This window comes from Balaenoptera musculus, chromosome 4 (genome assembly GCF_009873245.2).
Source record: "Balaenoptera musculus isolate JJ_BM4_2016_0621 chromosome 4, mBalMus1.pri.v3, whole genome shotgun sequence".
NCBI classification, from domain to species: Eukaryota; Metazoa; Chordata; class Mammalia; order Artiodactyla; family Balaenopteridae; genus Balaenoptera; species Balaenoptera musculus.
The window spans coordinates 139622568-139647983 of record NC_045788.1 but is presented as its reverse complement, the minus strand read 5'-3'; the positions used below and the strand labels follow the sequence as shown (position 1 = coordinate 139647983).

Sequence of the window (25416 nt, the reverse complement as noted above, 5' to 3'; positions counted from 1 at the left end):
GTGTGGGGTGAGGGGAGGAGGGACACCAGAGTAGCTGGACTCAAGTGGCCCCCGCATCACCATGCGTCCTGAGGTTCATGCCTACTCAGTGCTGTCACACTTCCCTCTCTCGTGTCAGCTCTTTCATTCCTTCCCTTTTGTTGGTGGTCCCACCCCTGGTAGCCTGCCACTCTCCCCAAGGGTGGGTTTCCATCTGCCATGGGCAGGAAAGTAACTTAACTGCAGTCATGTGTCCTGCTTGTAAACATTAAACAGCATCAGGGACTTTCCCCTGCTGCTAAAACGTTTGCATTTTGTACATTTTGGGGCCATTTTAGGGTTCTTAGACACGATATATGATTGCTTCATTTTTTCATAAATATATTCCCTATGGTTGAGGTTTACTGAAATGACGCCACTCTAAAGAAAATTCTTACTCCATGTTTAAAGGAAAACTGATAAGGAGACATGTCCAAAGAACCTCCCAGGTGAGCCCGGCCTCTCCCCGCCACCAGGTTCAGGAAAGTGGTCCCAGGCATCACAGCGCGCTGGGCAGGCTGGGGTCACACACGGGGCTCTGCACAGCAGGGCAGGTGTGCTCCACGGCCCCAAGCACAGCTGTCCAAAGCTTTTGCCCAGGTCCCCCTTGGTCAAGCTGTGAGCTTTCTCTTTCAGCTTTCTCTTTCCATCCACACGTAAGATGTCCAAGTTCCACACCCCTTGTTCAAAAGTGTTCGGTAGCAGCCAGAGCTGTTTGATGACAGATAATGCAAAGACAAAGGCAAGAGCAGGGAGATGGGGGGAGTGGTCCACTCTGCTCCCTGCTCCTCTTGGACCTTCAGCCCAGCCTCCCCTGCTGTGGGAGACACTCTTGAAGAGGGTGCCATGCCTCCCTTGGGCCCCACCAGTGGTGTGCTTACCAGCCTCCTCTCTGCTGGCGCCCCATGGTTGGTGGCTATCTGGACCGGTCCGTGGCTCCTTTACCTGGGGCTGTTGAATTCCCAGGGCTTCAGACCTTGTCCTCAGCGAGGAGGAGAATTGGGGAAGGGACCATTGTCCCGGGTTCACAGACCCATAGACCCTTCTCATGCTCCTACACAGGCTACCGCTGGAAGCCTTCTGCCTTCAAGATCTCAGAGGAGGGACAGCTCCGGTCCCTGTGTTTGCTTAGTTCTCCCAGCTGGCAGACATCTCCCTCTCCTGGAACCTTCCTCACCACCCTCAACTGCTCTGTAGTGGAAGCACCGCGGTGGACCTGGGGTTTCCACAGCCAGGAAGCAGCATGCTGGAGCAGAATATGCCAGCTCACCTTCTTGCAGCTTTATCCACTCTCTACTCTTGGAGCTCCCCCACTGATGCTGGCGGTGGAAACGCTGCAAGAAGGACCTCGGTCCTTGTCTTCTTTGAAGAAAGAATTCAGCAAAGAGACCAAGGTTGTGAAATAGAGACAGAGTTTATTAGAAGCAAATTACGTGTGGAAGGGCACACAGGCGAACTCGGAGTGAGTTGCACGCAATAGGGGCTGCTTAGGTTGCTTATATGGGGGCATTTTTCCAGGTTGTCTCTGGCCAATCATCTTGAAGTGTCTGCATGAGACTGGTTGCAGCTGCTCAGCCTGGGCCTGTCTCCATCACGTGGTTGAAGGGGAACATTCTTTCCATGCCCAGTCTTCTTACATAGAGACTGCAAAATGGTGGAGCCACTTGGGAAAATAGTGTGGCAGTTTCCCAAAGTGTTAAACACACAGTTGCCTTGTGACCCAGTTGTTCCACTCCTAGCAACCTACCCAGGAAAAATAAAAACATAAGTCAGCACAACAACCTCTACACAAATGTTTGCATTATTTGTAAAATCCAAAAAGTGGAAACTATTCAAATGTATACCAACTGGCGAATGAATGAACAAAATGTAGTCTATCCACGCAGTGAACTATCACTCAGTAATGAAAAGGAACAAAAGTACTGGGTACACACTCTAGAATGTATGAACCTTGAAAACATGTGCAGTGGAAAAAACATCCAGAAAGCTAGAGACAAAAAGAAAATATATTTACTGTAGGATCCTAGTTATAGGAAATGTCCAGAAAAGGCAAATCTAGAGGGACAGAATGTCCATTAGTGGTTGCCTAGGGCTGGGGGTGGGAAAGGAAAGTACCCATAAATGGACAGGCAGAATCTTTTGTGGTAATCTAAATGCTCTAGAATTTGAGGTGGTGATGATCATACAACTCTATATACTTGTATTGGGTTGTACTAGTAATGTGTGTGTGTGTGTGTGTGTGTGTGTGTGTGTGTTGGATAATGCAAATACACTTGTTTTGGGTTGAATAGTGTCTCCTCAAAATTCACGTCCACCAGGAACCTCAGAATATGACCTTATGTGGAAGTAGGATCTTTGCAGATGTAATTGGTTAAGATGAAGTCATACTGAATGAAAACGGGTCTTAAGTCCGATGACTGGTGTCCTTAAAAGAAATCCGTGTGAAGACACAGAGAAACATTCAAAGGAAGTACCCATGTGAAGATGAGGGCAGAGATTGGAACAAAGCTGCCACAAGCCAAGGAACACCTAGGGCCACCAGAAGCTGGAAGAGGCAAGGAAAGATTCTTCTCTAGAGCCTTTGGAGAGAGCACAGTCCTGACGTCATCTTAATTATAGACTAGCCTCCAGAACTGTGAGAAAATACATTTCTGTCGTAAGCCACCAGCCTGTGGTCATTTGCTACTGCCACCCTAGGACACGAAGGCAATCCTAAAACCCACTCACTCATACACTTATAGCAGGTGAATTTTGTGGTGTGTTAATTATACCTCAGTGAAGTTGTTAATAAAATTAAAAATTTTCTTAAATAGGCCAGAGGAAGAGAGGGTTGAGAACCAAAGGTTAGGGATGGTAGAGACAGTTCTGCCAATTCTCAGATATGCAGGAAGAGAAATCTCACCATGGCTGTAGGCGGCTTTCTTTAAAACATGGGACTCGCAGTGTGTCTTTTCCTAGGTTCCGAATCTGTCCACTCCACATCTTGTTATCTCTGCCGCACACCCACTGACTATAGAGAAACGTCACAGTGCAGGGTCTTCCCTGGGGTTTCAGGCTACAAAGCTGGTAGATCTCTGGCTTGTCTCAAACCCTCCCGACCGGCCTTGGGGAAGACATGCCCCAGTATGTGCCAGTCTCAGGAGAAGGCCCAGTGTTTCTACGGTCAAGTGCCCAGGGCTGGGACACTGGAGGGCTGTGAGGTGGGATATAAAGAGCATAGTGTGAACTTGACCTTATAAATGAGGGAGGGTCTTTCTTTCTGTGATTGGGAAAATGAGGTTAAAAAACAGGCGAAAAATATAAATTTGTTTTAGTTCTTTTTAAATCTTCCTGGTGGTTTTTGATAACATCTTGTTGTTTCCTCATGTTTTAAAAATATCTTCAAACATTTTGTGTATGATCATTTCAGGTTCTGTGTCTGGTAATTCTAGCATCTGAAGTCTTTGGGGGGTGCTGATTCTCAATGAGAGTAGATTGTTTCCTCATGTGTTTTATATTTTTGTTTTGTGAGTTCATGTTTAGAGACGGTTTATCTGGGAGAACCTCAGTGGGCCTGGATAAAGGACCCATCCTTCTGGAATGTGTTTTTGTTTGCTTTTGCTGGATTCCTCAGGCCCATTACCAAACTAGGGTCACCATCACATCAATCCTTTAGCAGGAATTTGACTCCGAACCTACGTAGAGTCAGACCAGCTACACATTCTCAAGGGAGATGGTTTTTCTTCATTCGCAACACAAGCCAAGGCGGTTTGCTTCTCCCTTTGCCATCGTGCGGTCTTATGTACTGACTGACTTGTGGTGATTGGCTTGCTCCTAGGATGGAGACCTTTGGGGAGCTCTGGTCGGAGGTTTCACTTTAATCTCCTGCCTCACAGGCAGTCAAAGCACCGGCACTGTAATACCTGGGGCCTTTCAACGTCCACCTTTGTTTCTGGCTCCTGGGTTTTCTCTCACTTTCTTATAAACTTAGTATGCATTTAAAAGGTGTTTGTTATACACTGTCCAGCATTTCTAGGAGGTCTGTGGCATGGGCCTGGGGCCTCATGTCTCCTGGCATATTGCCCAGGATGGGAGTCTACAGATGGATTTTGAGGTGGAGAGAGGGAACTGGACAAGTTTCACAAGTAAAGGTTCCTGTTCTCTCAATGCATCGGGATGAGATTCCCTGCTGTAAACGATGGGAGAAGGATAGGTCCAAGGTTTCCACGTGACTGTAAAAGTTTGTGCCAGCTGTGGGATGGGGTGTCGAGAGGCCGCTTCAAGGATTGGTTACCAGCAGCCAGGGCTCCATCCCAGTTGACTAACAAGGTTTCGTTCCCATAGCTGACAAGGAGAATTAGAAATTACAGATTATTAGAGATTACAGAAGGAGTGTAATTCTCAACGGAAGCCCCCTTTCCCATCCGATAAGCAAGTCACATCATCGTCCTGTGTGTTCCAGGGGATGTGGATCTGCCGTCCACAGGGATTGGAAGAGAGCAACACCCCACGAGTATGAAACCGCAGGGCAATTTCTGCTTAGGGCTCATTTAGTCCGGTTTCATTTTTCTTCCACCTTCCAACTATCTTGATCATGAGTCTTGCTCAGCAGTTTCCTGAATGCATTTGATTTCAAAGAAACACCTCCTCGGGAATTCTCTGGAGATCCAGTGGTTGGGATTCTGTGCTTCCACTGCCGGAGGCCCGGGTTCCATGATCCCTGGTCAGGGAACTAAGATCCCACAAGCTGCGCAGTGCAGCCAGAAAGAAAAAAAGAAACTGAGCTGCGTGTTAATAAGGTGGGGGAAGCCGAGAACCCTGCTTTGCCGAGTAAGTTGTGTCGTTTTTGGGTTTTCAGTTCCTGCGATGATTACGTCCTATCCAAACACCACCCTGGCCACTCAGGGTCAGAAGAAGGAAATGAGCTGCACGGCCCATGGCGAGAAGCCCATCATGGTCCGCTGGGAGAAGGAGGACCGAATCATTAACCCCGAAATGGCTCGCTATCTCGTGTCCGTCAAGGAGGTGGGAGAGGAGGTGATTTCCACTCTGCAGGTAAAACATGACAAACATGGCAGATGAGAAGCTACCTTCATGGGCAGAATAAGCCTGTCTTTTCACATAAGTGGGTGCATATGGGTAGCCAATAGCAAATCAGCTTTTGAAACATTTACGAAGCACTGTTTCTCCCCCTTCCCATAATGGGATTGCTGAGTAGCCTGCAAAAATAGTGCTTTATCATACGAAAAATTGTTAAGAGTAAAATTATTGGGAACATGGCAGGGAACCCAACCGTAATAATAAAAAGAAAGAGAGAAACAGAGTCTTTTAATGACAGCTAATCCTGGCGGAATGACAGCCTAGGTTGTGCACATGTGTTAACTTCCTGTAAAAAGAAAAATTAGATGGGTTCTTGGACAAAAAATATTATAAGGAAAATATTTTGCTTCTTGGGGTAAAACCCAACATAAAGAAGGACTGCAGTCTCTTAGATCTTTTAGCACCACTGGTAGTTAGCTGGGTGATTCTTTTAATATGGGGGAAAAATGATGCCATAGGACACACATGGAAAGAAAAAGCCCTGTGTTTGAAACGCTGATATTGATTCACTCCCAGGGTCCAATCCTGGAGTCCTGGGAGACCAGACCTTTATTGCAGTGTTTATAGATCTGTTTTCTCAGGCAAGGCTGCTTTGAATGCTTTAAAAATCCACTATGAGATTAAAAAAACCAAAGTATATGGGGAATATATATCAACCTGACCGTGACATCCTACATAAATTACACATTTAACAAGCTGGCAGCTGACACGGATCATCTACATTGACTCTATCCATCTGCACATTTACAACTGTGCTGAAATAATTTGCTCTCAGAATTGTGTGTCCCTGTGTGTGTGTGTGTTTGTGAGAGTGTACATGTGTGTGCTTGGGGCTGGGAGAAGGGTGAGAGTGGAGAGAAGATTTTTACAGCCAAAAGCCCTTGAGTTGTTCCCTCGCTCCGTTCTACTGGGTAAGATGGACTTCTCTCTGCTTTGCTCATAGATTTTGCCAACGGTAAGAGAAGATTCTGGCTTCTTCTCCTGTCACGCTATCAATTCTTATGGGGAGGACCGTGGAATAATTCAGCTCACAGTGCAAGGTAGGATGGACATAGCCTAGGGGGAGAAACACGGCTGTTTCAGGACAGTAAGTGTGTGCCCAGGCTTGGGAATCTGTGTGGCCTCAGCTTGACATGTCACACTTCCAAGTCCTCAGAAAATTTTGAATCTGTACAAAGTTGGTGCTAAAGCATCATTTTGCAGATCTCATGATTATGTCAAGATGCAGCCCCAAAACCCAGGGAACAAAGTTCGTAAAGGAATTGGGTTTGGATGACCGGGCAGCCCTGATAGTGTGCCCTTCTTGCTCAATTTTAGGGATCCTTTTACTAGACGATCCGAATGAAAGTTTAATATCTGGGGCCAAAATAGTTTTTGAGTTAATAGATCCCAGGCCAGACCAGAAGAGTGACACTGAAATCTTCCATGTTTGGTCCAGCTTTACAAGTGCTATGAAAATTGGCAGATTTGAAAAGTGAAAATTTTCCATCCTCAAAAGGGATTGGGGAAAAAAATACTTCCAGGTAAAAAAAATCGTCTGCCCATGTCGAATGCTGACAAAGCTTTTGTGAGTCACCCGCAGCGTTTCCACTAGCGTCTACGTCTGAACAATATCTGAACTGATCCCGGGTTTTCTGTTGGCTGCACAGAGCCCCCAGACCCTCCTGAAATTGAGATCAAAGATGTGAAGGCACGCACAATCACCCTCAGGTGGACCATGGGATTTGATGGAAACAGCGCCATCACGGGCTATGACATTGAATGCAAAAATAAATCAGGTAAGTCCTTGATTTCCTCCGACTTTATTTCCGCTTCAAAAAGCCCTTTTATTTTTTGCCTTTTTAATGGATTTTACCTGTAAGAAGAACCTGGACTCCGGGAAACTCAGAGGGGGCTCTTTTTAGCAGTTTGTCTCTTTCCTTGCACGAAGTACACGCACGTTTCCTGTGGCGGGAGTGGTTTTCTGTCGAGATGGCTTCGTTGGGTCAGCCCTGCCTCTTTTCTCTTTGAACCAGCAGGACCTCTATCTGATTGCTCCCTGTGGCCACTTTGGCAGTGTCACCACCGATGGCCGCATGGGCTGCTGCCGGCCTGACCTGGCCCCTGTCATTATTTTTTCTACCTCCCCGGCTTCCCTTTGCTTCCCTCGTGTCCGAATCCCTGAGTACCAGCTGTGTTCAGTGTCTGTGGGCGGAGTTGAGTGGTGGTGGTGTGCGCAGAGGGCCACGTCTTCTGGAGATGGGCGCTGACCCTGCAGGGCCCTCCTGGATGTGCAGGGACAGACCAGGGGCCCGAATGCAGGCGAACACTCCTGGCTTCCTCTGCGCCAGCAAGTGGCCGGCTCGCAGGGAGCTCAGAAATGAAACAGACCCAGCTGTCAGGACCACGACAGGCGTGCCTGTTGATCATCTTAAAGTGACAATGACAAGGCCACTTGGAACGTTAGGACCCATCAGGCCGAGGGTGGGGTACCACCGCTGTGGCGCCTGGTCTGGACTTTGACACAAAAGAGACGAGGAATTAGAGCATCAGCATGTGAAGAGTTGACAGAATCTCAGAGGCCAGGAAAGTGGCCTTGTTTCTCCTCTCTGGGCACCGTGCATTACTTCACAGCACCCCGTTGTGACCCATTTAGTATCTTTGGAGCTGAAGCTGGAGTAAAAAATTAAGCTGGAGGCAGCTGGGAAGGCAGGTCAGGAGGGAGGAAATGTTTCAGTAAGAGTAGGCAAGGGGCAGAGCAGGAGAATGTGTGAGACGGGAGTAGGAAGCAAGTCCAGAAAAAGCCTAAGGGGTGGGGCTTAAGGAAAGCAATTCATGGTGATGAGGACAACTTGTATCAAACCAAGACTAGGGGTTGCAGCAATAGTGCTTGAGGCTGGCGATAAGTCACGGGTTGGAAATGCGTAAGAAAAGACGTCGGAGGAGGTGAAATGGCTTGGCTGGGTCCCCTGAGCCTCAACCAGAGACCTGGAAGTGAGCTGATGCTTACGTGGGACCTGAGGAAGTCTCCTGAGAGGAGCACAGTGGCTGCAGTCACACTGTCGCCTGGAAATGTGGCCGGTCCAGTGCAGGTGGAGGTGAAGGGTGCCCCGTGAGCAAGCTGAGGGCAGTGCTGGTCCCAGCAGGGCTCTTTCAGGAATCGGGACCAACGGGCTTGCCCAGGGCCAGAGGAAGAGAGGAGGCCTTGCCTTCGTTCTAAAGAAATCAGGTCAGGATGGAACCCAAGATTGAGAAGTTCTGAGATCCAGGTCTTGAAGTAAAGGAAGTGCTTCTTAGGTGAGACCTGCATGTTCTCTTGGAGAACAGCCTGGAAACTGATGGCAACAATGAGAACTCAGCAGAAACACAGACGTGCATGATGCGGACACTCTGCAGAGTCCCCGGAGGGAGGGACAGACCCCGCCAGCCTCTCTGGCTGGGCACTGACTGAAGGACTGTGGGTCTGGGAGCTAGTGCCCAGGCAGGCTCTCAGGGGAGCAGCTCGGTACCTCCCTGTCTTCGGGGCATCAGTCATTTCCAGGTGCCGGTGACGGTCCAGTGGCTTCTCAAAGGGGTTTGGGGTCCAGCCTGTCCTGACTCAGCTGTGGCCCTTTCTCTTACCAGCTGTACCTGCCCCAAACCATCCTCTGTGAGATGGGCTCCCACAGCATCACTGTGACAAGGGTCCCTCAAAGACTGCCCTCCCGTTCCTGGACCACACAGTTACTATGGTTACTCCCACCTGATACTTAGACGCCACTCCTCGTGTTACCTCCACAGGGACTCATCCCTGGTCCACATTCGCGGCCAGGCCTCCCTCTCATGTGCTCCTACAGTCTCTCCCCTTCCTTTCCTGGCAGGTGCCATCATGTGTGGTCACGTATTTAACTCTGTATTTGTTTTTCAAATTTATCAATATTTTCTTTTATTACATCTGGGTTTTGAGTTAAGTTAGAAAAGTTGTTCTCTACCTCTGGCCATAAAATAATTCAGCCTCTTTTCTTCTAGTACTCATGTTGTTTCTTTCCCTCTCTTTTCAAAATTTAGATCTCCAAACCATTTGGAGTTTACTCTTCTGTATGCTGGGAGAGCTGGATCTAGTTTTATCTTTTCCAAAATGGGTCCCCTGTTGCCCCATCATCATTTATTAAAAGGTCCACCTTTGCCCAGTGATTTCAAATGCCACCTCTATCACATACTAACTTTCCATATGTACTTGAGTCTATTTCTGGACTTTCTATTCTACTCCATTGGTTTATCCATTAATGCACCAGTACCAGACCATTTTAATCACAGAGGCTTTATGTCTTAATATCTAATAAGGCTAGTCCACCCTTGTGACTTTTCCTTTCCAGTGTTTTCTTAGTTTTCCATACATAACTTTAGGATCAACACGTTTAGCTCCATAAAAGCATGTTTTTGTTATTGTTAATGAGATCACATTAAATTTGTTTATTAGCTTAACGGAGAACTGACATTTTTATGATGCTGTGGGTTTAACTGGTCCATCAAAAAATATGTGAAGTTCTAACCCCTGGTACTGCACAGTGTGACCTAGTTGGGGAATGGGGTCAGAGAGTTGTGATTGACGATTATTAACATGTCAGCCCTACCAGACTGGGAGCTCCTTGGGGTGTGCTGAGCCCAGCCCAGTTCCCCTGGACCTAGCACAGGCCTAACATGTGTCAGCACTCCACAGATATTTGGTGAATTCTCATTGAGAAGGGAAATGCATTTACAACTCACTGTCTGGCACATAGCAAACGGGTAATAAATGCAGCTTTTAGTATTACTCCAGCGTGCACCAAAATGCTTATATGTAAAAGGCCTCTAGGACCATCTGTGTTTGTTTAACTACTTGCTACCCATTCAGGATCCTCAGTGTCTCCCACGTCTCCTGTAAGTTTCCCAAAGGCAGGGACTCTGATTCGGTGCTTCCCCAGCACCTAGCACAGTGCCTGCCACATAAGACGTGCTCAGTAATACTTGTGGCATTTAATTTACGTGCCATCCAAACCTAAGAATTACCTTTATCACCAACAGCATTTTCAAATGTGTAAGTTGATGGGACTGTACATAATTAAAGCAGGAAATCTCCTTATCTGTGAAGCTGGGGATGGTCAGAATCAAGGGATATATTTCCATCCTTCTACTCCACACACACACACATACACACACACACACACACACACACGGCCAAGCTCATGGCTAAGGCGTTCTTGCAGTCCTGGAACCCAGCAATCTGAGGGTCAGAATGAGCACCACGGGGGTCCTTGGGGAAAAGCCCATGGACAGGTAGCCATGGCCTGAGGTCTGCACCAGGGCCCTCCAGGACCTCCATCACTTTCAGTTTGAAAGGCCTGGGAGGAAGGAGCGATCAGTAGCAGGCAGGAATCACAGTCACTGCTGTAGGAAAAGTCTTAGCATTTTCATGTGTTAGTTGCTTCCTCAATAAGTTTTGAGTATATAAACAGTACAGCCATAATTTAAGTGAGTGCAATTTATAGGCAGAGTACATAGAAACTGATCCTTCAAGTCACAGCTTAAATGTCACCTCCTCCAGGAAGCCTTCCCTGACTACCCAGTTTATGGCATGCCCCTTCTCTACTCATAGAGCACCCTGTACGCCTTGGAACATTTGGTGAGCTTGTGACTGTTTATTTAATAGCTGTCTCCTGTGCTGGGTAGTTGTCCCCCCGAGGGATCTAGTGACCCCTCAGGGTAGGTACTACATCTGAGGAACCCTGTGCTATGTCCTTGCATCACCTACAGTGACCAGCACACATATTAGACTTGTAAGAAACATTTTTTGGCTGGTTGACTCTCAACCTGAGTTTTAGGCAATGAAATCATCCCCCTAAAAGATGCTTTCTTCCACTTTTCTGTTAATTTGCTAAGAACACAATGTATGACCACATTCCTAGCAAAGTGGGTCCCTGCAAGCGATCCTTCAGGCTGTGCTTGACCAACCCCAGCAATGGAAACTCACCAGCCCGAGAAAGCACGATTCTGCCTCGGGCTGGCCAGGACTATTAGACATTCTTACACTTCTTGCACCTGAAGCCAGTGGCTCTCTTCTCACCCCCTAAACCCTTTTGTCAAATGACATCCCTTCCAGGATATGAAAACAGATGACGCTCCTTAATTTTCCATTTGCCAGGAAAGACAGAACATCCCAAGCTCCTTTGCTTGTATCTCCCGTGACCATCTCCTGGCCCGCTTGCTCTGGTCAGGCCCCATGGCAACAGCCCTGGTGTCATCTGACCGGGCACAGACAAAGGAGCCTTCGCCTCCCTCGTTTGGAATGTTCAACTTTCTTCCTGTAGCCCCAATCCCACAGGTTGCTTTGTCTGCCACATACTCGGATCCTAGTGGCCACCGCTTCTCCTCCAGATGGACACCACGAGCCCCTTTCCATCCTCTTCCAGCATCTCGTCCCCCCGTGCACACTGGCCGATTGGCCTGCTGTCCCCTGCGTCTACTTCCTTCCCCTCTTGGAAGGCAGCCTGCCTGTCCCCACGTCCCCTCTGGGGTGCCTCTCTCCTTCTCCTCACGGCCTCACTGACCGGGCCTAGCTCCTTGCACACCTCCCTCCTCCTCTCTCAGGCCCCCTTCCCCATTTCACTGAGGATTCTTCTCCGTGGAGGAGAAGGAACAGAAGCGGCTTCCCCTGGGTCCCGACGCCTCCCTTCTCTTGGGTCCCGACGCCTCCCTTCCCTTGGGTCCCGACGCCTCCCTTCCCCTGGGTCCCGACGCCTCCCTTCTCTTGGGTCCCGACGCCTCCCTTCCCCTGGGTCCCGACGCCTCCCTTCTCTTGGGTCCTGATGCCTCCCTTCTCTTGGGTCCCGGATGCCTCCCTTCCCCTGGGTCCCAACGCCTCCCTTCTCTTGCCCAACACAGCGGGTCTCGTCCCTCTCTGAGCTGCCTCTTCATTGCACTTCTTTTGTGTAATTTTGTCTCTCAGACTTGGGGCCGCCCTCACTCTTTCAGGCCTCTAACGACCCTTCTGCAGATCGAGTTCACCCTCTTACATTTGTCCTTGACGATCTGCCGTCCTCCTGACTCGGGGTGTCTGACGCCCAAGCTGGGTTCACCAGCGAGCACCCAGTACAACCACACTGCTCCTGGGGTTCCCCCAGTCCTTCCCATGGGGGATAATTGGGATTTCAGAGGAACTTCCTCGTCCTCTTCACCACTGGACTCTCTAGGGCACGTCATGGAATCCTACCTACTTTTTCATCAGATGCTTCTGACATCTCCTCTCTAAACCAAGGGACGAATCTGACCGTGCACTGCTCTCCCACCCTTAGCTCCTGCAAACCCAGAGGACTTACAGTGATTCTTGGCAAAGTTCCCCTCCCTGGCACTTGACCCAGCTCTCTGCATTGCTCCTCCTCACCAGGAAGCCAAGTTAAAAGTTTGTCAGAGGTTTTCATCTAAGCACATGAGACTTCCGGCAGATACCTGGAAAATTGAAATCCAGTCTCATCCATCAGGCATCCCGCAGAGACTATGTGAAGGTTGTGTGCTGCGGGAAGACAGCCTAGAACTTGGGGAAAACGCGGGTGAGGTCAAATCCCAGCCCCACTTCTCACCAGCTCGATAACAGGGTCTGAGTTTCTTGACCTTCACAATGAAAATAAAAACCCCTGCTTCACCAGAATGTTGTAAGAACCCAATCGAATAAAGCAGTCTGTCCAAACTCTAGCTGTGCATCAGAATGACCCAGAGAGAGAGGATTTTTAAAGCACGGATTTGGGGGCACCATCCCCCAGAGATTCTGATTGCATGGGTCTGAAAGCACAGTTGTCAGAAAGCACTGAGATGTTTCTGATGTACCCACAGATTTGGGAACTGCAGAAGTCACCTTTGTAAAATGCCTAGAGCAGCGCCCGGAGAGCAGACGCTACGCCAGCGCCTGAGTTCCCTTTGCTGCTGGCTTTACTCCGACCGCTGCCTTGACTTCCACCGCAAACCCAGTGTCTGCTCTTCTCCCCAAGGCTGAGCTCCATGGCTCACAGCTCGGATTCCCCTTCCCTCTGACTCCCAGTTGGGGGGCCCAATGGCAGACACAAAGGACGATTCAGAAGGATCCTGCGGAGGCTCTGTTCTGTGTGTACAGCTTCCATCAGGGGCCCTATTCTGAGGTTTCAGCCCTGTCTACACCCCAGAAACACTGTTCCTCTCCTTTGGCCCTCCTGACCCCGATAGGCAGATGCTCACCACTCCTCCTAGGTGCCGGGAACCTCCGCATCCCCTGCGAGTCCCTTTAACCCAGCCCACACCGCGGTAAACAGACGCCTTGTAAACGATCTTCTTCGTGTGACTTATAAACCTTCCTCGAGGCTACGTGTGCTCTCTGTGTCTAGAAACCACCCTCCCCTTCCTTCACTGGGTAAGGAGACCCGTAATCAGTGCTCACGACCATTTTATTCCTTGCCCTCCTCTTCCTTCTCATGTCTTCACCAAACTCCCCCCATCCATGCTTGCACCCTCCAGCTCTTGGATGCCCAGGCGTGCCTTTCTGCTTGTGACTTACTCCTCCTAAGAAGTTTCTTTATTTCACCTACGGTATATTCTTGCTAGTTTTATTTGTATTTCAATCTGCAGTTTCGTTTTCCCAAGTGTCAGGATCTCTCTGGGACTGTTTCTAATGCCCGGTGTTGTATTCTCAAGCACACTTGGTTCCTAAACCATGACCTGCCCGTTTGCACGTCTGCATCTGAGATCAGATGTAGCATTTTTTAGTCCCTTTCCAAACTCTTCTCCTGGGTAGCCAGTGCCCTGTTTGTATTCTTCTTTTGATGCCATATCACTTGCTAGAGTGTGTTTGGAGATTTAACTAGACTTTCTTCTTCTTCATTCAGTTACTTTAAAACCCTTCGGGATAACCTATTCTTTCTCTTTCTCAACCTTTTCATCTTTAGCCAAAAAAATCCACCCTTCGGTCGTGATCATGGGCATCATCTTTTTCTTTCCAAGTCTAATCATTGCAAGAAAGAAGCTGAAAACAGAGCCTGTTCTCCAAGGACCACTCACTTCCTGCCTGAGACCCCTGCCTTGGTCACTCCCCACAGGCTATTCACAGGACTTCCTTGGCAGGAGGAGGATGCGGGCGGTAGCCATCACTACCTCTCTGCAGGTCCTCAGCCACGTCACAGACACGCCCTTGGGGAGGATGGCCTGTCTCCATAGCTCAGTCACTTGCAGAAGCCTCCGTAACGGCCTGGGCAGAACCGTCAGCGCCGGCAAGTGTCAGGTTCCTCCTGGGGCTGGTGAGCAACTGTCTCTGCATCTTGCAGTGCCTGGGGTTCCTGTCTGTTGTCTTAAACGTCTTCTCCAGAAGGCCTGGCTTTCTCTTTGTGGGACAAGACTCCTGTCTATACGAGATTCCATTGGTATGGAATTTCCTCCTGTCATGTGCCCTCTATTGAATCCTATCCTTCTGTTCTTCCACCGTTTGTTATTCTGCAGCATCTTCTCTTTTTATGTCACGTTCTTCCATCTTCAGTCTTCTGGACTCAAATGGTACTTTTGCTTTTAGTTGGAATATTAGTTGTTAGTTTCCATTAGGCTCTATTCCCTGTTACGTGAGAGCACTCAAAGTCATACTTGAAGCTACGTATTCTTTCTGCAAGTGCAGACAATCTCTTGCCCTTATGATGACCTTTGGACAGAGCAGCCCTCTGAACTTCCATGGTCATCGTTAATGTGGAAAGGGAGTGGGGTCATTGCGAGGGCCCAGAGGTCTGTATGTGTGCCATTTATTTATTCATCTATGAAACATGCGTTTATTATTTGTCGGGCTCTGTGTGAGCACTGGGGATGCAGTAGTGAACCTGGCCAGCGTGGTCCATGCCCTCATGGGACTTAGAATCCAACAGGGGACACAGACTCTCAGTGAAATTCTTACAAGTGTGATGAGCACAGGGGAGCAAGTGCAAGGGGATCCTGGGGTGGGGTGGGAGGGTGAGAGTATACAAGCATCCTCTCTGCCACCATCTCAGGGGCATCTTGGTTCTTCCACACCCAGCATCATCTCTCAACCCCCGCACCCGATCAGCACCTGCCCAAACCCTTTCTGAAATAAGAACCATTTGCTGATGTGCTCGTCACGGGTTGAAGCTCTAAAGCCAGCAGGTGCACCACTGTCATGGATTTCATTATAACTCTTTGTATGAGGCATATGCTGCCTTTAAAATTAGCTGTGGTTGAAAAATAATTCCTACAGTAAAGGATTGGAGACAAAATGATTTCAAAACTTAGAACTGAGAAGTACATTTGATAACCAGTATTTATGCTGGAGACTGAGATGAGTTTTTATGTATTTTTATGTGTTTCATTTTTGCCACTCTCCTTTTGGAGAACAAGGGGTCTGACATGGCTAAAGGCTTTGCTGGCTTTCAAATACCTTTTAGAACCAGGGATTTTTTTCTTTTGGGTGGAAGGTTGTCCCAGCCGTGCTTTCTTTTATTATCTTGTACAATGAGTGCTTGAAAGTAGCTGTTTTTCACTTTACTGGCATGAGCTCCCCCACTTCTATTTTCCTCTGTGATTTCTGCCAGGAGGTCTGTTGTGTTGCCTTGGACAAAATTCCCTGGACCCAGCTGCCCACAGCCTCCATCCCCCTCAGTGTGGGTAACGAGTGTGTGGTGTCACGCCCCCTCTGATGGCCAGCCCGCCGGAACCCTGGCAGCATTGCATTAAGAATTCACTTTGAGTTGTCACTTTTTTTTCTTTTCTTCTTCCTTTTTCTGTTTTTTTTAAAAATTCCTACTTGTGAACTTTCAGAGGCAGAGGGAAAAAACTCACATCTCTATCTCTTCTTTTTTGAAAAACAAAACCCCAAAGACTCCTGGGATTCTGCTCAGAGAACCAAAGATGTTTCCCCTCAGCTGAACTCGGCCACCATCATTGACATCCACCCTTCCTCCACCTACAGCATCCGAATGTACGCCAAGAACCGGATTGGCAAGAGTGAGCCCAGCAACGAGCTGTCCATCACCGCGGACGAGGCAGGTACGTCTGGCCGGCGGGGGCCCAGGGGCTGGGAGCTGGCTCGCGGGACTCAGGTGGTTAACGCAGGGTCACAGCTTTGATGACTGCTCTCCATAGCTCTACGCCCCATCAAAAACAGGTGGCTCTCTGCCGCCTACTTTGAAAGCAGTGCTCTTCAAACAGGACTTAGGTCAAGGTTCTCACACCTAAGACTTAAAAGAAAGACCTGTGAGGCTAACGAGCTGGTGAGATTTAAAGAATCACGCTGTTCTTAGAATCCCTTTGTCTGGATGCGTGGAATCCAGATGGGCAGGAGAACCGTGAGCCTATGTCTTGCTCAAGTGGCTGTGCAGTCAGGGGAGGGGGGATCCCTTAACTAGGAAATGGCAAGAATATTCTCTGGGTGGGGAGGGGGGAGACGGAGGCACAGGTTATTTGACTGACTAGAAATGTCAATATCTCTATCATCAAGAGTATTGCACTTTTTTCCTATTACAAAGTATTTCTTATTGTGTTGAAGGCATGGAAGGTAGAGGTAGGCGTTTTGAAGAGAGAGCAGCTCAGACAATCCTACCACCTAGCGCTACCTGTGAATATGTTGATATCACACACTAAATTATTCATCACACACGCACGCGTGCACGCTCACCCACACATGCACACACGGACACACAGGGACACACACCCTTCAACAGGGAGGTTCACTCGTGGTTGCCGGGGGTGGCAGTAACCTGTTTGCAGAGGACTGAGCAATTAGGCAGTGGCAGTGCCCACTGCCTGCCAGCCCATCTCCTGGCAGCACAGGAGGATGCAAGCTGCCCTAGGGCTTCTCTGGGGAAGGAAACGTAAGGAACCATGGCCTGGCTCGGCTTTTGGGGGCAAAAGAGTGTCCAGCCCCAAACGTAGCTTTTCTTTTCCTGCCCCCAGTCAGAGCTAATCAGCGAGTCCCTACTGCTGCAGGGAAGGTGGAAGCTTGGTCTCAGACCCCTAGTTCCAAAATCACCAAGATTAAGGGGGTCACCCCCACATGTCTAAACTTCCACAAGAGGTCGCTGCATCTTTCAACGGGGGTTGTTCTTGACTCCCTTCCCACCACCTGCTTCTCTGTTACCTTCATTAATGGCACTTCGCATAGATATCACTCTTCTGTATCTCTTGAGGACTTTCCTACAATATGTAATTCTGCCTTCCACCATTTCTTTAGCAAACCCCACATTTTTAGGTATGTTGGTTATTTATTTTTTAATTGAAGTATAGTTGATGTACAATGTGGTGTTAGTTTCAGGTGTACAGCAAAGCAATTCAGTTATACATATATATGTTTGTGTGTATATATATATACACATATTCTCTTTCAGATTCTTTTCCATTATAATTTATGACAAGATATTGAGAATAGTTCCCTGTGCTATGAGTAGGTCCTTATTGCTTATCTGTTTTACATATAGTAGTATGTATCTGTTAATCCCAAACTCCTAATTTATCTCTCCCCCTCTTTCCTTTTTGGTAACCATAAGTTTGTTTTCTATGTCTGTCAGTCTGTTCCTGTTTTGTAAATAAATTCATTTGTATCATTTTTTAGATTCCACGCATAAGTGATATCATATGATATTTGTCTCTGTCTGATTTACTTCACGTGGTATGATAATCTCTAGGTCCATCCAAGTTGCTGCAAATGGCATTATTTCATTCTTTTCTGTGGCTGAGTAATATTCCATTGTGAATATGTACCACATCTTCTTTATCCATTCATCTGTCAACGGACATTTAGGTTGGTTCCATGTCTTGGCTATTGTGAATAGTGCTGCTGTGAACATTGGGGTGTATCTTTTCGAATTAGAGTTTTCATCTTTTCCAGATATACTCTCAGGAGTGGGATTGCTGGATCATATGGTAGCTCTATTTTTAGTTATTTTGAGGAACCTCCATACTGTTCTCCATAGTGGCTGCACCAGTTTACATTCCCACCAACACTGTAGGAGGGTTCCCTTTTCTCCACACTCCCTCCAGCATTTATTATTTGTAGACTTTTGGATGGTGGCCATTCTGGCTGGGGTGAGGTGGTACCTCACTGCAGTTTTGATTTGCACTTCTCTTCAATTTTTCGTTATCATAAATACTACTGTGATGAACGTCCTTGTGATATATCTTTTCCCGTTTGCGACATTATTTTTTATGTTAAATTCCAAGAAGTAGGATTGCTGGATCACAGCAAATGCAAAAATCTAATCCCTTTGCTGTGCACAATCAACGTGGTCCTCAAGGAAGTAGGTTAACATTTACTATTTTTCCTGAACTGCAGATGAGTATTCATTTCTCAACTCTAGAACACATCAGTTCTTGAAAATTGTTTTCAAGGATGGGAGATAGGATAGCGTTATGCTCCAGTCTGAGAGTGAGCCACTTTTAACCCTCGGAAACTGCGTGATTTCTCATCAGCAAAATGCACATAATGATGCCTTTCTCCTCTTCACCGCAAACATGTCGGCTAATTGAAAAAAAAATCCCAGTCTCTGAAAGTACATTGCATTGCTCAGAAGTAAGTAGGAAATGAGTGTTAATAGGCTCCTGCAAAAATAGAATCTTATTTAAATATTTATGTAAACAACACACTAATTTCCTGGGATTTCATCATGCTGGGGATTTAGGGAGAATAAGCTGCCCCGAAATGAAAACTTTGGCTCAGGGCTGAGCCTTCTCCTTCCTTTTAGTCACTTTTCCGACTCTGCCCATCTCCACAACCTTCTCAAGGCAGCGATGTTTTTCCGGTGGTGCATTTCGCGCTGCTTTCCCCATCGCCATGACCAATGCAGCTGCTCTTGCTTATTCTGTCATTTCCTCTGTGATCTCCCTGAAGCTGGCAGTTGCCATGGCAGCGCTTCTCTCTCCAGCCGGGAGGCCAGGTGAACAGCCGCTCCTGGTCACCGGTCACCAGCGTGCAGCCCGCGCCCAGGCATCTCTGCAGACAGACGGATGCAGAGCCCCCTGCTTGGACCCTGGGCTGGCCTTTGGGGTTTCACCTGGGTGCTGGCTGCTGGCAGCCCCACAGCCCGTCATTTACTCTTCAGATGAGCTAAGAGACAATGCAAGGAAAGGTCAGGCTTGTGCAAAGGAAAGACGCAAAGCAGAAATTTGGCTTTGTCTTGGTGTGTAGGTTTGCATGACTGAAATCAAAAAGTCATTTTCCTATGTGTGACTCACGTAAAACAGAGGGCAGCTCTCCTGACCAAAGATACCCTCTCTAGCACTGCCTGCGGTGGCTCTAGATTGTTCCTGCCACCTCCTGGCGAGGATCCCCAAAGGCACATCTTTAGGGAGCTGAAGCCATCTCGAGAGAACTTTTTCCGACCCTTACTGCCCTCTTTCCCGGAAGAAATGAGGTCATCGCTTAAGCAGTGAGAATCCCCAGATGGAAGCTTCTGGAAGCCGTAGACCCACTCGTTTTTATGGTAATGCAGTGCCCAAGTCTAGGGCACCTGAGGATGCCTCTCACTGCCTCCCTGCTGAGGAAGTGAGCCTGTGAGGTGTAGGCCTGGGTCCTCCCCACCCTATCGCTACCTTGAAGCTACGCTGGACTCCCTGTGGCCAGATCAGCGATGAGCCCCCTTCCTGCCCCCTCCTCCGTGTGTGAGTTGCGCCTGCCCCTGTCTGGAAGCCCTTCAAGGTCTACGCCTACTTTTCTGTACTCTCCCTTGAAAAGCAGGCCAAACACCCCCCCTAGTGCGGTGCCTTTTCCAGTCTCCGGGATGGTGTTAGTGCACCAAGTAGAATTCTTTCTGACAACAGCCTTTGAGCCATCATTTCTCCAGGGGGCCGTGGGCCACTCATGTTTGTACCCCTCATGTGTGTCTGACACAGGGAGACGGCTCAGTATATGTGGATGAAACGTCCTTAAACCTGCCTTACAGGACTGTCTTAGAAATACACACAATGAGCAGCGTGTGTGTGTGTGTGTGTGGTGAGGAAAATATATGGAGGATTAAAACCACGCTGAAATTTTGAATGGCGTCATGAAGAGAGAAAAGTAGAGAAAGGCAACAGGGCAGGTCTGGAAGATGGACAAAGAGGGAGGCAGGAGGGAGACGGCACACCCGTCAGAGCTCTAACTGGGGCCACGGGAGGCACCCCAGCTGGCAACTGGAGCTGGGTAGGTAGCAGTTACCCTTGAGGCTAACCACAGGTCCCAGTTAACCAGCATCCATCCTTCCTGCAGTTAAGCGTTCAGCGAACTACAACCCATGTAAATTCCACTTACAGCACTCATGCTAAGAACAGTTTTTGCATTATAAAAAGAAAAAGGAGGAAGAAGAATATGCCACAGACACTGCATGTAGCTTGCAAAGCCTAAATCTTCAGGATCTGGCCCTTTACAGAAACAGTTTCCAGATCCCTAACTTAGGTCTTGCCGCGATGGGAACTCAGGTTTGGATTTCTGTTGTGTCATCCATCGCAAAGCTGAGAGAAGAAGGAATCACTGCCACTCATGCAGCAGCCCCAGCTAATGTTGGAAAACAGCATGGTTCCAAACGCACAACAGTGTGGTTATTTCCAAGGGACACTCACAAACGTATTAACAGACCCTCTGATACACTTGACCTTGGGAGACAGCCCCGAAGCACAGATCAATGTCTAGCACACCTCCCGACCCCCCTCAGCAACCCTTAGCCCCCCCAGAGAGGAGAAGTCGAGAAAGGAAGTGGAGACAAGGTGAAGCATTAAGGAGATTAGCTCCTAATGGGTCAGAAGAGCACTGACTGGCCGGGTTTCTTTGACGCTGACCCTCACCCAAGACCGGCTTCCCCATTGGCAGCTGTGCCCCGAAGGTCACGTGTCACTTAGTGCCTGTGACCGAGTTGGGGGTGGCTGATCCCGTCACCATTTTCATGATGACTCTGCCCCTAGAACGTGAATGTTCAATGACGCGGGGCAAAATTCAGTGTTGAATAATTGCTGAATTTTCAGACGCATCGGGGACGGAAGGTCAGGATTACCGAAGGGTTACCACAAGGAACTGGTGGGTTTCCTTCGGGTCCGGGACTGAGTTAACAGGCTTTGCCTCATCTTTCATCACATTCAGAGTAGCAGCTCTGATCTAGAAGGAGAGTTTCCTGTGTGCTGAGCTGGAGGCTGAGGCGAGGGGATGTGATGAGGGCTTAAGGATAAAAGGCATCGACGCACAATAGACACGTGAATAGAGGGGCCCATTAGGGCCCCGTGTGGCATCATCTGTGCTCTTCAAGGAGACAGTCCACTGCACAGGGTCCGCCGGCTGAGAACCAGGATTGCCCGATGCCCGAGCCTTCAGCAACCTGCTTCTGTAATCGTCGTTCTGCTCCAGCTTCCATTTAGAGACATGGGAAATTAAGCCTAAATAGATCACTGCCCCCTTTGCTGTTCCTCATCCATGCTCCGTGTATTCCCGTCAGCTATCCTGGCATGTTCCAAAATATTCTGGAATTATTCTGGAATGGTCTGGAATGTCCTCCCCCCCCCATACTTCTGTCAGGTCTTTCCTCCAGTTGCATCTTCTCAATGAGTCCTACCCTGACCCCTCCCATTTAAATGTCAGTCCACTCCTGCTCAGGCACTCTTGGTCCCCTCCCTCCCTTAACACTCTCCTTTTTAAAAAATAGACTCTGTGCCATCAGCATACCATATAATTTGCTGATTTATTTTGTTTAGGATCTATAGTTTTGGTCCCTCCCACAAAGGCAGGAATAGTTGTCTGTTTTGTTCACTGCTGTGTCCCAGACACCCGGAACAGCATTTGGCACATAACAGGTGCTAAATAAATAACAGTTTAAATGAATAAGCTATTTATTTGATAAATAATCATTAAATGAATTCATCCTTTCCCCATCTAGGGGTCAACTGTGCTTGGTTTTATTTTGATTTTTGCTGAACTCTCTCTCGGTCTCCTGTGCCCAGCAAAGAATATTCTGCACATTCTGCTCCCACAGGCTGCTTTTTTTTTTTTTTTTTTGGCTGCGCTGCATGGCTTGTGGGATCTTAGTTCCCATCCAGGGACTGAACTCTTGGAAATGAGAGCACTGAGTCCTAACCACCGGACTGCCAGGGCGTTCCCCACACTACTTCTATCAGAGATGGGCATGTGGTTGTAGATCATGAAGTTTTCCGTCAGTCCCTTTTTTTGCCCATTTTTGCCCAGTCTCTGCCCAGTTTTGGACCTGGCACACGGTAGGCCCTCAGTAAATTCCCCAAGAGGAATCAGAGATAGAAGTTTGGGAGTGCCTCCCACTGGGGTGGCTTATCCCAGCCCCATAAAAGCAACTAAGCCGCAAGCCTCTGGGCGAAGCCCGGAGACCAATACATGGAGGAGAGAATAATTTGCGGGCAGAGGGGAGTGTTGAGGCTTGAGTCTCGGCGTTCCTTCCCTGCATGGAAAGGATAGAGGACCGTCTTGGGTTTGACACTTAGGAAGGGTCTGTCATCCCTGTATTTTCAGCCAAACAGAATTAGTAGAAGTTGCCTTGCCTAGAACAAAAATTAGGAACTGTAAATTATAGTCTTCATTTATTACTCTTTTACAGATTGAATGGTTTTGGCTTCTGTAGAAATGCAGAAATTATGTATTTTGGAAAATCACATTCATCGTTAATTCTTACCTCTAGCCTTCTCTTCCCACAGGAGAAAGCTAAATATTCTGCTTAAAAAAAAGAAGAAAAACCATGCTTTCTATTTATAGCACAGCTTCAATTCAAGAGCATTAATTAAATTCTTAAATGTCAAATGTCAACACAATTTTCAAATTTAGTTAAATCAATGGATGCCTAATGGTTGATCTTCAATCATGTCAGCATTGGGAATTCAATCTGCCTTGGATGCTAATTTTACAGAAATTGTCCTTCTGCAATGAGATGAGGATCCATGAAAAAAAATTACAGCACAGGAGTTGTAAGGAAAACACTAAAATTCTCGAAGCAGACTCATTTTTTATATCATTTTTAAAGGGTTTGTCTTATAATGTTTTAGAAACTTAGAGTAGAAATTTCAGCACCCAAACAAAAACTCTTCCTAATTATATTGGGCACAGTGCCATTGTGAGTATATGGGTTACATTCTTTTAGTCTCTGCCTTTAATATAGTTTCTATCACTTTATTTTTAAGAGAGGGGAGATCTGAGTGCATTCACTTCAGAGACTAGGCAGACTAATAAATGAATTACTAACAAATCACAGAAGTATTTATAGGCTAAGTAAAAAAGGTTTTGTGTCCTTTCAAAGAGTCATGTCTGTCCTGGAGTCAGAGACTGTCCCTCCACCACTTCACAGGGACCTTCATAAAATACCAGACCAGACTGAAAAAACAAACTGTCCCCAATTCACACTTTATGTTTTCTGATAGAATCAAGGACATTTTTAAAACACTCTCCTAGTACCTTTGTTTTTAATTATGAATATGTCTCAACGAGAAAATGAAGGCTGTGACTATTGCCTGCCATGCCCCTGAAAAGGCTGCAGCAAAGGCCAAAGGATGTGGAATGGATGGGGCCCCAACAATGCCTTTGATTTCTAGTGAGCAGGTTCCTTGTTCAGTGTGATTTAGCATAATTAATTTAAAATAATCAAGCATCAGTATAGCCGTCAGACCTCAACATAATTTTTCAAGGATTTTAATGGATGAACCACATGCTTCTCACTGACCACAGAACTCTCGGTGTGTGAGAGAAATCTGTTCCACGTGCTTTCCTTGGATCTGATAGCGAAATGTTCCCGCATAAAGGGCTTGACCCTGTGAGCAGAAATGTGGTGCAGACACATAACAATGATCGCAGTCAGCTGGGTGCCAGCCTCTTCCTGGGTCACTGTTCCAGAAATTAGCTTCGGTGCTAACACAGCCTTTTCACCTGGAGAATCGATAAATCCAAGAGGCTGCAGGACCCCTAGAAAACTAGCTACCCTGTGCCCTGCTGGGGAGGGAGAAGCGCGCTCTGAGCTTCGGCCCTGCTGGGGAGGGAGAAGTGTGCTCTGAGCTTCGGCATCCGAGCGCTGCTTCACCCGTCAAAGCAAGGACTCTCTCTGGACTGGGTTCCTGAGGCCGCACAGCTTCAAGTCTGTTGGGAAAAGAGGGAAAGACTGTCCCCAGGCTGAGGCGGGGGCTTGTGGGCACGGGCAGGAAACTGATGGAGGCAAAAGACAGGCTCCGATCTGCCCTGAGGCAGGTATGTTTAGGTTCCCCTGAGATATTGGACCTGGCTGGGACATAGGGTGCGTGGAGGTGGGGTGCACAGAACAGACACCTGCAGAGGAAGGCAGGACTCAGAGAGGGGCAAAGTTAGTGTGAGGGGCAAGAAGTTTGAAGCATGTGCTGGGCCCATGTCCCTTTTAAAGAGGTAAAGTGAAGACCAGAATTAACATTTAGGAACAAAATTGACCCCTGGGCCAGGCATAGATGCTGGTCTGGAGCAGGCTATCAGGGGCAGAGGCGATGTCCCCAGTGAGGACAGAGACAGGGAGAGCAGAGAACAGAGACATTAAGAGCCGATTTCGGGGAGGGCTTCGCTAGACTGCGGATGCAGGGTGGGCAGGAGGGAGCAACCTGCTGACCTGACTCTCTCCCTGGTTCTTGTAAACATTTCCAGCAGCTGAGCAGACAGCTCAGTACAATGTCCCCACTTCCCTTCAAGTTCATATTTCTCAAATGTAATGAATCGTCTTTTCTGGAAATTCGGCTTCCTCTCTTGCACCCGCATGTTACCATTCTCCCCCAGTCCCACCAGCCCCGACTGTGGAATTGCCCCCCTCCTTTCTTCCTTCATGTAGGGGAGTGGCCCTTAGGTTTTATTACTCTACTTAGTAACAATTCCAGCATCCGCTGCTTCTCTCCCGTTGTCACTGTTTATCCCCAATCCACCCAGCGACATTCCTCCCGCAGCCATCAGTGGTCTCATAAAGCCCCGCAATGGGACCGCTGGCTCCACTGCCCACTGTCCTCATTGGTGAAATCACCCCCGCCGGTGGGTCAGTGCTCTCACGTGCAGGGCACACTCTTTTCCACAGACCACTGCAACCATCCAAGCCTCTACTGTGTTCCTGGTGCCCAGTACTCTCCCCTGACTTTGCCCCTTAGGATTCCGGTGAAAAGAGAGACTATCAGATCTGAACCTGTTCCCTCCAAGCAGCAAGCGTACCTGTGTCTTCGCTCACCTTGCTTCCCTCCCCAGCAGGTCTGCCGAAGCTCCTCCTTGCTTCCTCTTCCTCCCATCCCAGCGGCTCTGGCCCCTACGCCCCCCTCTCGCCACCGCCTCCCCTCCTGCTTCTGTCCTCTCGCTTCTCTGCTGGGGCATTGTCCCTGCAAGTGTAACTTTTCTGTTGGCTATTT

General features: G+C 48.1%; 1 protein-coding gene across 1 annotated transcript in view; it reads left to right on the top strand.

Annotated features, from left to right (window-relative positions):
* The window catches only part of DSCAM (DS cell adhesion molecule), a 605868-nt gene that overhangs the window by 453593 nt on the left and 126859 nt on the right, over positions 1-25416 (top strand). The window contains exons 12-15 of the mRNA XM_036849729.1: positions 4856-5052; positions 6041-6137; positions 6747-6875; positions 15928-16095. Of these exons, the coding sequence (XP_036705624.1) occupies positions 4856-5052; positions 6041-6137; positions 6747-6875; positions 15928-16095 (591 nt within the window). The remainder of the gene's footprint in view (positions 1-4855; positions 5053-6040; positions 6138-6746; positions 6876-15927; positions 16096-25416) is intronic.